The 14,486-nt window shown below is 37.5% G+C and overlaps 1 protein-coding gene across 1 annotated transcript in view; it reads right to left on the bottom strand.

The window, feature by feature from the left end:
- Positions 1-14,486, bottom strand: part of ERP44 (endoplasmic reticulum protein 44) — a 92,909-nt gene that overhangs the window by 43,930 nt on the left and 34,493 nt on the right. Inside the window, exons 2-4 of the mRNA XM_080820723.1 lie at positions 13,386-13,458; positions 11,439-11,478; positions 6,906-7,021 (exon numbers count right to left, since the gene is read on the bottom strand). Coding sequence (XP_080676849.1) covers positions 6,906-7,021; positions 11,439-11,478; positions 13,386-13,458 — 229 coding nt within the window. The remainder of the gene's footprint in view (positions 1-6,905; positions 7,022-11,438; positions 11,479-13,385; positions 13,459-14,486) is intronic.

A 14,486-nucleotide genomic window follows, 5' to 3' on the forward strand; every position in this document is an offset into this window, starting at 1 on the left:
TTTCTCTTTCTTTCCATGCACACACACACACGCACATACACTGTGGCAACAAGTGCTGACTCAAGTTTAGTGATTTTTCAAGTAACTTGTCCAACTGTATATAACTTTGGTAAACAGTGGGGTTCTGGTATTAGAACAGAGAAGTCTAACTTAGTGGAGGCTGGGCCACACACTGTGAGGAATAATAACGCCACATACATGTAATTTCATTTTTGTTTATACACTTACCCACTGGAGATAATTTAAACAGACTATAATTTGTAACAGACATTTTTATGTAGAAGTTGGGTGAATCCTCAGTTTCTATGAGTAATCCAATTTACTTTATTTTGACCTTCAAAATACTCAAGCTACCTGGTACAAGCTGAATCATTCTGAAACCCCGGCAAATCACTCAACCCCTCTGGGTCTTTCAGTGTCCTCATCTGTAAAGTGACTGATCACATACCTCTGCTCTCTGAAAGCCTCGTGTTCCTTCCCACCTCAGAAACTTCACACCTACTCTTCCTTCTGCCTAAAATACACTTCTTCCTCTATTTCCCTTAAAAATTCCTATTCTGTTTTCAGGCCTCACAGCTTTGTCTCAAAAAGCCCTTCTCTACCCACCCCCCTCCTGAACTAAGTCAGACCTGGATTATCTCAAAGCATCCAACACCTTTCTTCAGAGAAGTTTCACGAGGAGCAATTGTGTATTTACTGCTCTTGCCTTTCTGGGTATATCTAGTTCGTTGCTATATGTCTAGAACCTGTGCATATTGCATGACAAAAGGCATATTCAGAAAACTTTTTGTTGGATGAATGAATAACACTATCTGACTCAAGGTGCTATGGTGAAGATAACAAAAGTAATGTGTGTAAAAGCACATCTAAATCCACGTGAGCATTATATACATCGATTTTTCCCAGCAATATGACTAGAAACTTTTCATAGGAACTTTTCCAAGAATAACACTCTTACTTTGGATGGAAAGCCTGAGTGACATAGTACACCAGAAGCAAGACAGACAACGTATCAGAGGGCAGGAAAGAGTAGGCTGCCACAGTGCCAGAAGGTAATTAATAAGAACAAGCCCCATGTGGGCAGAATGGTATCTTCAATCTGAAGTCACCTTCTGCCTTTGCTAGAAAGCTTTATATATCTTCTATCTCAGAGAAATTAATACTAAAGCAGCAAGTGGGTACATTTGCCAAAAAGAATACTGTAAGGACATACAGACCACCAAAAGTAAAACTTTTTATTTGCATACAACATAATTGTCTATGTAGAAAATCCAACCGTACTTACAAAAAACGTATTAGAATTATTAAGTACCAGGATATAAGATCAATATACAAAAATCAGTTTTACTTCTATCAGTTACCAAGCAGAAATTTAAATTTAAAAATCAATGCCATTTAGAATAGCACCCAAAACCAAGACATAACTAGGGACAGATTTCACAAAAATGTGTGAGACTTAAGAAAAAACACCAGACAAACCCAAAATGAGAATATTTTACAAAATACCTGATCAACACTCCTCAAAACTACCAACTGTCAAAATGACCTGATACTTAAATGCAATATCCTGGATTTTGGGACAGAAATAGTTTCTTAGTTGTAAGAAATGTAGCAGGGTAATGTAATATGTCAACATCAGAATAAACTGCGTAAAGGACTATTAAGAGAACTCACTGTATTATCTTTGCACCTTTTCCCCCTCACTTTGGTTAGAAATTAACAAGCCGATTCTAAAAGTCATACAGAAAGCCAAAGCAACTAAAATAGCAAAACCACGTTGAAAAAAAAGTACAAAGCTGGAAGATTTATATATTACTGACTTCAAGACTTATAAAGCTACCGTAATCTAGAAAGTGTGGTACCAGTATAAACACAGACAAATCAGTCACTGATAAACACACCAACAGTACAGAACAGAGAGATCAGACATAGATCCACACCTATACAGTCAGCTGATTTTGAAAAAGATGCAAAGTCAATGAAGAAGGAATAGTCCTTTCAACAAATAATATCAGAACGGCTTGATAACTATATGCAAAAAAATGAACTCCAATCCATACATTGTGCCACATGTAAAAATTAACTCCAGATGGATCAGAGAGCAAAATGTAAAACTTTATACTACAAAACTTATGAAAGCAAACATACCAGAAAATCTCTGAGATCCTGCATAAGGCAAAGATTTCTTAGATACAGCATGAAAAGCATAATCCATTTTAAATAAGTAAGTTGGACTTCATCAAATTAAGAATATATGGCCTTCAAAAGACACTCTCAAACAGAATTCAAGGTCTCACACCTCCTGATTTCAAAACTCAGTATATAAAGCTATAGTCATCAAAAAGTCGTGGTTCTGGCACAAAGACAGGCATACAGACAAATGGAACAGAACAGAGTCCAGAAACAAACCTTCACACATATGGTCAAATGTTTATTGATGAAGGGTACTAAGATCATTCAGTGGGGAGAGGATACTCTCATCAACCAATGGTGTTAGGAAAACTGGATGTCCACATGCAAAAATTGGATCCTTATGTTGCACTCTACACAAAATTTAACTCAGAATGGCTAAAAATGGATAAAAAACTAAACATAACAACCTACACTGTAATGCTCTAAGAAGAAAATGTAGAAGAGTTCCAGAACATTGGATCTGCAATGATTTTAACTAATTTTAACTAGGACCCCAAAAGCATAGGCAACAAATGTAAAAAGATAAACTGGACATCAAAACTTAAAACTTTTGGGGACCCTGCGGGGCTCAGTTGGTTAAGTGTCTGCCTTCAGTTCAGGTCATGATCCCAGAGTTCTGGGACTGAGTCCTGCTCAGACTCCCTGCTCAATGGGGCACACCTGCTTCTCTCTCTATCCCTTCTCCCTGCTCGTGATCTCTCACACACACACTCTCTCTCTCAAATAAATACATAAAATCTTAAAACGAAACAAAACAAAACTTCTGCGCAAAGAATATAATCAACAGAATGGGGAAAAGTAACTGCAAATCATTTATCTAATAGGGGGTTAATATCCAGAATACAATACATAAAGAACTCCTATGACTTAACAACAAAAATTCACCAGATTAAAAACAGGGAAAAGGCCTCAAACAGAATATTTCTCTAAAAAAGATATACAAATGGCCAGCATGCACAGGAAAAGAGGCTCAATGTTACTAAACAGGGAAATGCAAATCAAAACCAGGATGAAGTAGCACTTCACACCCCTCAGGACAGCTGTGATCACAAAAACAGAAAATAACAAGTGTTGGAAAGGATGTGGGGAAAACTGGACCCCTTGTCCACTGCTGGTGGGAATGTAAAATTGGGATAGCTACTGGGGGAAATAGTATGGCAGTTCCTCGAAAATTAAAAAATTTAATTACCATATGATTCAGCAGTTCTCCTTCTGGGTTTATATCCAAAAGAACTGAAAGCAAAGCCTCAAAGAGGTATTTCATAGCATTATTCACAACGGCCAAGAAGTGGAAGTAACTCAAGTGTACATCAACAGATGAGTGAGTATACAAAATGTGTTATATAACATACAATGGAATACTATTCAGCCCTGAAATGGAAGGAAATCCTGACACATACTACAACATGGCTGAACCCTGAGGACATTAACATTATGATAAGTGAAATAAGCCAGACACAAAAACAAATACTATATGATTCCACTTATGTGAGGTATCTAGAGTCATCAAATTCATAGAAATGAAAAGTAAAATGGTGGTTGCTAGGGGCTGGGGGCTGGGGAAAATGGGGAGTTGTTTAATAAGTGCAGTGTTTTCAGCTTTACAAGATGAAGTTATTAAGACTGGTTGTACAGCAATGTGAATAGACTTAAAGCTACAAACGGCACAATTAAAAATGTAAAAACGGCAAATTTCATATTCTGTGGGTTTTACCACAATTAAAAAGAAAGACACCCTTAAGAGAGGGTAATGAGAGAAAATATTTGCAAATTACGCACCTGAAAAAGAACTTACATTTGTAATATATAAAGGACTCTCAAAACCCAGGAAGAAATTATTATACCTGCTCATCATTTAACAGCCATGTTAAATTAGACAGACTAACCATACCAAGTGTTGGCAAGAAGAGGGAACAGCTGGAATGCATCTACTCCTCTAGTAGATATGCAACACAGTACAAGTACTCCAGAAAGCAGTTTGGCGGTTTATTACAAAGTTAAACATAAACTAACGTATGACCCAGGTATTTCACAGCTAAGTATTTGCCCAGAAAATATGAAAGCATATGTACAAAGAATTGTACCTCAATGTTTATAGCAGCCTTATTCGTAATAGCCCCAAACTGTAAACAACCCAACTGTCAATAAGGGTATAAGCAAACTGTGGGGCAGAGCCATACAACAGACTGCCACTCTGTAATAAACATGAACGATACGCGCAACCATCTCAAAATAACCAGGCCGAGTAAAAAAACACCATCACACACACACAACACAGCATATGATCCCACTTACACAAAATCCTAGAAAATGCAAACTAATCTCTAAGAACAAAAAGCAGTTCCATGGTCCCCTGAGACTGATGGGAGGAGAACGGGACCAGAAAGGGACTAAGAGGGGCACCTGGGTGGCTCAGTGGGTTAAGCCGCTGCCTTCGGCTCAGGTCATGATCTCAGGGTCCTGGGATCGAGTCCCGCATCGGGCTCTCTGCTCAGCAGGGAGCCTGCTTCCCTCTCTCTCTCTCTTTGTCTGCCTATCTGCCTACTTGTGATCTCTCTCTCTGTCAAATAAATAAATAAATAAATCTTTAAATAAAAAAAAAAGAAAGGGACTAAGAACAATTTGGGGAATGACAGATATGCTATCTTGATTGTGGTGATGGCTTCACAGGTGTATACAAGTTTCAAACATTAAATTGTATAATGTAAACTTGTGCAGTTTATCTTAATTATATCTCAATAAATCTCCTTTTAAAAAGCAACAAATCCTACCAAAGAACCACCTGCCTAACAGACGTTTCTCCCCAGGCCACAGGATTCTTAAGGAGCTTCCAGTTCAAAACCTCTACATTCCAACTGGCATCTAAGGAGTGACCCAGGGGCCACTGTGTCTTACAATCTCTAAAGAGAGAGTGGAAAATGTGACTAAATCATCAATAAGGGCTTCATAATATCACTTTTTAAAAGTGAAGAATTACACAGAAGCGATAAAATACTTAAAGAGATTATACTATGTCTCAGATATAACTTTCATTAGTAAAAAATTAATTTTATAGATCTCTCATGGATCAAAAAGCATCTGAACTATGGATGTTCACTCCCACAAAAAGAGAGCCTGATTAAAGGAAGTTAATCTGTTTAAAAATAAGAATAAATGATATTTATGGTTCAACAATAGTTAATTTGTCTTCCCAATGTCTGTAAGTTTGAGAGCACAGTTTCAGACTTGTCCAAATTCACTGAAAGTTAGGGACTACTGTCTGTACTGTAATGTCTAATTAAATACATAAAAAACAGAAAGATGTAAAATGAGAGCCCACACCAAAAACACCACGTCTGCCAGTGAAAAGTGGGAGGAACGATCCAGAGAACAGTGTGAAAATGTGAAAATGCAGTCCATGACTGTACTGACAACTTTTACTGCTCCCTTCATCTTATCTAGTTATGAATCCCAATAGGCAGAAATGAGGGCTACGGTTTGTAAAATACTGAAATGTTTTGCTGTTAACCATTTCTGCACCAGTAACCCCCCACATGTTTAACCTGAACAGAAAAGAAAGTAATGGGTGTGTGAAGGTATTTGGTCAGGAGATATGGATTTTAATTCTGGTTTGACTAGATGTTAAGCTGTCTGACACTGGTTAAGTCACTTTACTTCCGTTTCCCATCAGTAAAATGAAAAATCAGTGTACACACATACATACACACTAATTCTAATTATCAGGTTAAGAGCAAAGGCTAAGAAATTTGCAGTATGGAGAGTTCTATGTTCAGGCCAACTTGCCAGTAACTCAATGCAACAAGCTTTTAACAAGCAGTCTCTGTCTCCCAGAAATTGTCAGATGCAAGAAATTCAAAAATGAATGAATAGTTTGGTCTCCACTTAAATGGGAGAACTAGAACTAAAAAAAAACAAAAACAAAAACAAAAAGAAAAAAGTTCCCGCCTTTGAAGAACTGACACTGCAACGGGTGAGACAACTAACACACATGAACCAGAACTGCAAAACATGGCCAGTTTGGTACCAGGAGAGAGGAGAGTTCACGTGTGTTGGACACACTGGGAGAAAACACCGCCACAGGCTCACCAGCTCAAGCTAGCCAGATCTGTCCTGGATACGGAAAACCACACTCCACTGGGACCAGTGAAACCCAAGAGGCTCGACTATCCATGAGTCTATCCTAAGTTTCTCAACACTCTAAATAACTGTAATCTGTAACTACAGCTAATTATACCTCAAAGACAGTCTGAGCCAATTTTAGTAGAATCTTTCAAATAACAGAAACACAAAAATCTGAGATAATTTCATCTGCAATGATTACAAATAGTATTTTTGAAGGATTCTAAATCTAACAGAAATCCATTTTTCCCTAAAATTTTATTTCAATTTTATTTATTGATTTTGGTATTTGCTTTGGCAGAAACATTGCTAATTATGATTTACTACCTATATGCTTATTCTACTATATTTTAATTTAAAAAGTAATTACCTTGTAGGCAAAATGCAAAGTAGTATTATAAGTACATAAAGATAAAATATTAATATTTATCCAAAGTCACTAGAACCTTCCATCTAAAGCAAAACATTTTTTAGCATTAAAAGAGAAAAGAGAGAGAGCAAGAGTGAGTGTGTGTGTTTATGTGTGTAGCAGGAGAGGTGGGGAGAGGTGGAGATAGGACGATTTCTTCCAGACTTCCTATTGAGGTACTTACAGTGCTGATCACAATCAACTCTGGCAAACACTACTTGATTTTCATTGGGATATTCTTCCTTAATGACATTAGAAGCTTCCTCAAAAATTGGATGCAACATTTGGCTGAAACGACACCTATGCACAAAGAAGGATACCAATTAAAACTCAAAAGCAGAAGCAATAAAATCCTATTACATTTATTATCCATTGATATGTAGCATATGTACAATAAACGGCTTCTGAGACAATCTCATAGTTAATTTAGTCATGCACCTGGATGTCATTCATTGAGGATGAAGACAATTTTGAATTCAAAGACTACTCCAATTCAGACTGTACATTAAAAGATTTGTTTTTTACACCTTAAGAAAAGGGCCAATATTACAAAGCACACAGCTAAGGATCTCTCCCAGAGGCCGAGAAACAAGTCAAATATAAGCCCTGAGGATGTATCTCCACTTGGATTTGCAACTACTAAGACTTGGATATTTATAAGAGAAATCAGCTTTCTCTAAATAATGAACACATTTTTAGACCACTATACGAAATCCTTAAGAGGGTAAGTTTATTGCAAATACTAGACGGATTCACCTGACTAGGTCAATCAAATTTCACAGGCAAGTTAGTATACTAAATAAGTAAGCTGCATGAAAAGAATACGTAGTATACAATATAATGTTCCCCCTCAAAAGGCACCCCTGGTTAAAATAGGCTTTCATATCTATGAACATTTAAATATATTAAGCTTAGGAGCAAAAGTGTGCAATTCCCAAACAAGACTTCTATTCATGTTTCCTCTGTCATTTCTGTTTGTTCTAATTTTACTTTTAAAAGGGGGCACCAACCCTACAATATTCCAGAAACTTGATACTTCTAATTCTAACTGTCCCTTAATCAGACCAACTACCTCACAAACATGTTGTAGGTTATTAAACAGATCTGCTAAGAAAGAGGAGAAGAATCAGAATCAGCGCACAGCCAGCGGGGTTAGAATAGCCATTCTTCTACGAAAAAGGTACTACTTTTTAACAAACAAAACAAAACAAAACTGTAATTGCTACTATTGCTTCCAGAGTCCTTTTTCATCAAGGAATTTACTTAAATGAAGCCCGTGTACCCTTTAATCCACCGGTAATTAGGTCATACCTATAAAGTATAACTCAACAAAAGTCTGATAAAGCCTGTGAAACGGTGTAAACGGTATCCTTCCTCCTTGTCTCTTTTTATAGATACCTCCTCTAGCCCACTCACCTGACTTCCTAAGGAGATGTCCTAGAATATATCAAGGAGACACAATCTGTATCTTCAATCTCTTGCTTTCAAGTGGCTCTTTCCTCTTTTAGCATTCTTAAATCTCTCCCATCTGGGATAGGTGGGTGGGGTCTGTGGACATCAGGGACCGTGTCTTATTTGACTATGTATTCTAAATAGCATTTCAATATCTGTTAAATGATTAAACTGATAGGATGGAGGGACAGGAAAGGCTAAGTCCATAAGTTCGCAGTTTCTCTTTTTTCTTTTCTTTTCTTTTTTCGTTTTTCTTAAGAAAGAGAGCGAGCGAGCATGAGCATTAAGCATGAAGGGTAGAAGGAGAGAAAGAATCCTAAGCAGGCTCCGTGCCCAGTGCAGAGCCCCACATAGGGCTCAACCTCACAACCCTGAGACCATGACCTGAGCCGAAACAAAGAGCCGGATGCTTAACCAGCTAAGCCAGCCAGGCACCTTAAGTTTGCAATTTCTTACGGTGCTGAAAATATGGTGCTGGAGGGCAGAGGAGGCAAAGGGTAGGAACCGATGAATGGTTTCTTAAAAAATTAGGATATGGCCCAGTAAAGAATTAGTGCATAGGCTCCTCGCTTAAGGGCAAGGTAAAGGCATATATTAAGGGCTCCTTTCTGGATTGTCCAGTTTGCTGCCCAGTAAGCATTTAAGCAAAGGTTCATGTTTAAAATAGGATCAATTTGAATACCAGAAGGTGAACGGGAAAGATGAAATAAAAATGCAATGCAGTATCACCATACCTTCATACACATGTATCCGTACATATGGAAAGTTACATTTATAAAATATAACAAAAGCAACAGATCTATTAAAAGGGCCTTAAGGGTCATCTCCATCCAATCTCCATTCTAGTGCTTGAATCCACCCTTTATAAATCAACCAAATGGGTAAAAGTCTTTTTTGCAGGGACGATTTTGGGGGTACTTACTAGTATACTTACTAGTATGACCTAGTGGGAGCAGGGGTGGGAATAAGCTTCGCAGTCAGACATACCTGAGTTTAAATCCCAGTTCCACCACTTACTAGCCGTATGACCTTTCTGAGCCTCAATTTCCTCAACCTAAAATGGAAATTATAATACCTACCTGCAGGGTAGTTCTGAGCATTAAAAACAATGTACATAACAGAGCCTGGCACATAACAGCATTACTAAATACCTACTATGTTTCATCACTCTTGGAGGCAGACAGTATTTTTAGGCAGCTCTATTAGAGAATTCTTCCTTAAACTGTGCCACATTCCTAAGTTCCAAACAGAACTCAGAATCTAGCCTTTAAGGCCACACAGTATAAGCCTGTGTCATATGATCAATTTCTTAAGTTTTTTGAGCTGAATGAAAGAGTACTAATTCATGAACAACCCAAGGTGTTCTTTGGGGCTCCTCCCAAATAACTGCAATTAGTCCACACTTCCAATTCAGCTTTTGCAACAAGGTCAGTGGCACATTCTATTTCTCTTTCTTACAACACACAAAATCCCTCAATCAAGAGAAATATGTTCTAGTTTTAACTCTGCCACGACTCTGTCAGCTAACCTTGAGAAGACACTTCCCTCCTCTGGGTCTGAGGTTTATTTTTAAAGTGGACTGGACTAGATAATCTTACACCCAATTTTGTGGCTTCTGTTACATGTGGACAAACCCAATTTCCCTTGGAAAATGCTACCTTGGTTATACATTTTAGAAATGGCATTTTCTCTGTGTATCTTCAACCTTTTACTGAAGTTCTTTAAATAGCTATACATCATTCATTCAGTAAATATCTATTATGTACTTATCAGCCAAGTACTATGCAGAGTGCCTGGGGATTAGTGTTGACAAAAGACAGATATGGTAACTTCTCATAAAGCTAAGGCTGTAGCAGGTAGCCACCAACTCCACTGCAGCATGCAAGTGTTCTGATGAGCTAAGTATGTGGTGTTATGGGAAGATAGATAAAGGGTTGGAATAGGGCAGGAATGAATACTGATCTAGGAAGGTGACCTGGAGGAAGTGGCATCTAATCTAAGACTTGAAAGATGGTTAAGACTAAACTATGCAAACAAATGGGTGAGAGAAGAGTGCCCCTTCCAGGCAGAGAAAATAACTTGAGTAAAGGTCCAGTGATGAAAGAGTACAGAATATTACAGAAACTGAAATACATTCAGTACAACTGGAACAGAATGTGAGAGTGGAGAGAGGCAAGAAATAAGATGTGGAGGTAGGGTAACTTTAGGTCTGAAGTCACTGGGGGCTTTCTAGGCCAAGGCAAGGGACTTCAGACCTAAAGATACTGGAACACCATTTAAGGGCTTTAAGATGAGGTATAACCTTATTCAATTTACACTTTAGGTAGACCACTCTGGCTTATATAGAGAACAGAATGGAGACACATAAGACACACAGAAAATAAATAAGGAGCCTGTCACAGGGGTCTAGGTAAGCTGGATTGTGGCCTGAAGCAGGGTGGTGGTAACGAGTAGCTAATAAGCCTTAAAGGGTCAAATAAGATAGATTGTCTAGGAATAAGGATTATGTGAGAGTTTCCAACTTCTCTCCAATTCAAGCTCCCTTCTACCCATCCCCATGTCACATTCTTTAACATCTACTACGTGTTTATGCCCGGGGTTTTAGAGGCTAGGAATGCTAAGACATTATCTCTGCCCTCATTGTTGATTTGCACAAATATAAAAGACAAAATAATGTAGCAAGAAAAAGAAAGTGGTATCCAGTATTATATGAACACAAAAGACAAGAATCTGATTCAGACAGGGGAAGGAGTAAAGGCTTCCTAGAAGTAGTAGAAGACACATGTTTAAAAAGTGTCAACAAGAAATTTCCTTCTAAACTCACCACACCTACATCCTCACCTCCAAACACTGTCCTACTTCCTTAGTCAGGAAAAATACAGAATTAAAATGTGTGTGTGTGTGTGTGTGAGAGAGAGAGAGAGAGAGAGAGGGAGGGAAGGAGGGAGAGAGAAACGGAAAGATGCGCTGGGGGTAGAGGGGATGGATTTGAGTTTCTGTTACCGCTTTTAAGATGTGGGATAATGGAATCAGATCTATATTTCTCTTAAAATACAAATGATCATGAAATTAAGCTGCTCACTTTGTCACTCAACCTTAATTGACTTTGTATATGGAATATTGTGTCACATAAGAAAAAGGCTTCCCGCTTCACCCCTTCCAGCAAAGAAAAATTCACATGTAGCAAGATAAAAGGAAAAAAAAAAAAAACCTAAATAATGCAACTTCACCCGCTACTGCAAAAAAAAAAATAATAATTACTTACCAGTCAGCATAAAAATTTACTAAAGCAACATCAGCATTGTCTGAAATTGAAAAACAAAACCAAACAATCCAAGTTAATTGTGTCCACATAACTGACATAATCAAAGAGATGGTTTCCATCATGGTCTTTTTCTCATTTATGTAAAGGCCTGCTAAAAACAGTAACAATTAAGTTACCTCTCACTCAGAAACCCATACACAGAGTCACAGACAGATTATATAATTTGTGGGAATCCCTGATCCTTTTCTCTATATCCTCCATCTTTATACCTTCACTGAACGAATATAAAACAAAAGGGGAATCAAAGCCAGATCAGGAAAGTAAACTACTAAATAGTCTACTCTCATTAAAAGTGCGGTGGGATGATCTGGAGTTGAATAATCCTTTTTTTTTTTTTCTTAAGAGAGAAAGCGCGAGTGTGAGTGGGGACGGGGAGGTGCAGGAGCAGGAGAGAAAGAATCTTAAGTGGGCCCCAAAGCAGGGCTCGATCTCATGACCCTGAGAGCATTACCTGAACTGAAATCAAGAACCAGAGGATCAACTGACTAAGCAACCCAGGGGCCCCTTAATAATCCATTTTTTGATCTCCCATATACATGAATAACTGAGAATTGGTTCTGCAAGAAAATTCTATTTCACAGAAGAGACCTGTGTAACTAAGCTATTTTTGAAGTTCAGATGTCTCACCTAGTTGCAACAAGTGATCTACAACTAATAATGCTGCATAACATGCACACTTTCTGGTTCCTATTCATTAAACAGCTTTTCTCTGTTGCAAAAATAAGAGCATCGTTTGCATATGAGGATGTGAAGTCATGAGAAAGATACATTTGTTCCTTTTGCTTAAACTTCATAGAGAAACTAAACTCCTCAAGTCCTCACAAAAATAAAACATAAAGATATTCTAGAATTTGAAAAATGAAAGGAGAATGATTTGTGAGTTTCAATTCTGTTCTTCCTCTTTTACCTTCAAAGCACTTTTTATTCACCTGCTTCTTCACTCTGAAGCAGTGGTTCACAAAATGCACTCCCTGGACCAGAAGCACCAGCAGCAGCTAGAAACTTACAGAAATGCAAATTCCCAGGTAGGGGCTAGCAGTTTCTGTTAGAAATTTAGAACCAGGCCTAGCACTACAAATATTAATAAGTCCCCCACGTGACTCATACATGCTAAAGGTTACAGAATCATCGCTCTAAAGAGATCCCAGAATGTGGGACAGACTTTTTAGCATTTAAAACCAGTTCCAAGAACACAAAACAGTTTATGATGTTCAATGAATAGCTCCTTTTACTTTTCTTATTTTTGGTTTAGTTCTGCTTACAACCATGGATAAAATAGAGTGCTTTAAAAAAAAGAAGAAATCGTTTATGCATTGTACATTTTCTTAAATCCCCTAAATTATGATTTTTCTACCAACCATGTGTTTACCTTCCCTCTACTATTTTTAGAAACAGAAATGTTCCCCCCCTCCAAGTTAACTGTATTCACAATCTCCCTGTCAGCAAACAAAGCATTCAGTAAAACACTTATTTAACTTAACTGAACCGATGACAATAAAAGAGATCAGAGTCGGTGAATTAGTTAAAAGTTAAAGAAAACAAAATATTTCTAGGCCACATCCTAAGATCATGAACATTTAGTATTGCACAGCGGGAACTGCTAGCCTCTAAGTAATCTCTAGCAAAACACTTTATATCAGTGGTATTTATGACAAGGCAAAGAAATATAACAAGACTGAAAGTTTATTTTTAACATAGGAAAAGAGACTTACACATTTTAAATTTTACTAAAAATCAAAACCAAAATGCTTTTTTAATTCAGGAAACCATGAAGCTAATCAAAATGCCAGCTCCTCAGCTGTTCTTATAATTGAGATTTAACTTTGTTTTTGTATACAAACTAGCTCTTTATAAAGAAGTGTACTTTAAAAATATCAAGGTACTTACTTAAAATGTCATCTATATTCTCTGTATCAAGACTTGTTATTTCAGTTGTTACAGGAGTAAAAACCCAGGTTACCTGTAAATTTTAAAAATGTGAAATTAATGAATGTTTCCATAAAAGGCAAATAATGCAGAAAGTTTAACAAAAGGAAAATGAAAATTTATTAAGTTGGTTCCATTTATTTACAAAATCACTCGTTTTAGTTTTATCTTTATTATTATTCTAACCCTTCACTAGATCAACACAATAGAAGAACTTTTTTTTAAAAGATTTTATTTATTTGACACAGAGTAGGAGATAGAGAGCACAAGCAGGGGAAGAGGCAGTCAGAGGGAAAGGGAGAGGAAGAAGCAGACTCCCTCTAAGCAGGGAACCTGACGTGGGGCTCGATCCGAGGATCCTGGGATCATGACCTGAGCCGAAGGCAGATGCTTAACCCACTGAGCCACCCAGGTACCCCAGAAGTACTAACTTCTAAACCTAGAAACTGGTCAAATAAAACTTCCTATATTTCCAAATACACAAAAGCGACTGTTTCTAAATTAAGAAATTAAGAACTGATTCATTCTTTTAAATTAATATCGCAACAAATTTATGGTGCAGCAAGAAAAAATTTACTGTATTATTATCTATTTGGAAAGAATACAAAACCAAAGCTAAGTCTGCTGACTCTATCCCTACCATGTATCTAAGATAAAACAAAATAATAAAGAGAAGAATTCAAGAAAGACTTCAAGTTGTGAACCAAAAGCCTTTCCTGCCTCATCTGACATACTGGTGATAACAATGTGTTAAGTGAGAGGCTCTTAAAAAGAGTATATGAGGGGCGCCTGGGTGGCTCAGTGGGTTAGGCCTCTGCCTTCAGCTCAGGTCATGATCCCAGGGTCCTGGGATCGAGTCCTGCATTGGGCTCTCTGCTCAGCAGGGAGCCTGCTCCCCGCTCCCACCCTGCTGCTCTGCCTACTTCTGATCTCTCTCTGTCAAATAAAATCTTTAAAAAAAAAAAAAAAAGAGTATACGAACTTTCTACTTCCAAAACATTGAACCCAAAGTCCAAGTTTATCAAAGAAAATATTAGTTTGCTATCTGTAAAATAAAGAAAA

The sequence above is a fragment of the Martes martes genome (genome assembly GCF_963455335.1).
Source record: "Martes martes genome assembly, chromosome: 12".
Classification (NCBI taxonomy): Eukaryota; Metazoa; Chordata; class Mammalia; order Carnivora; family Mustelidae; genus Martes; species Martes martes.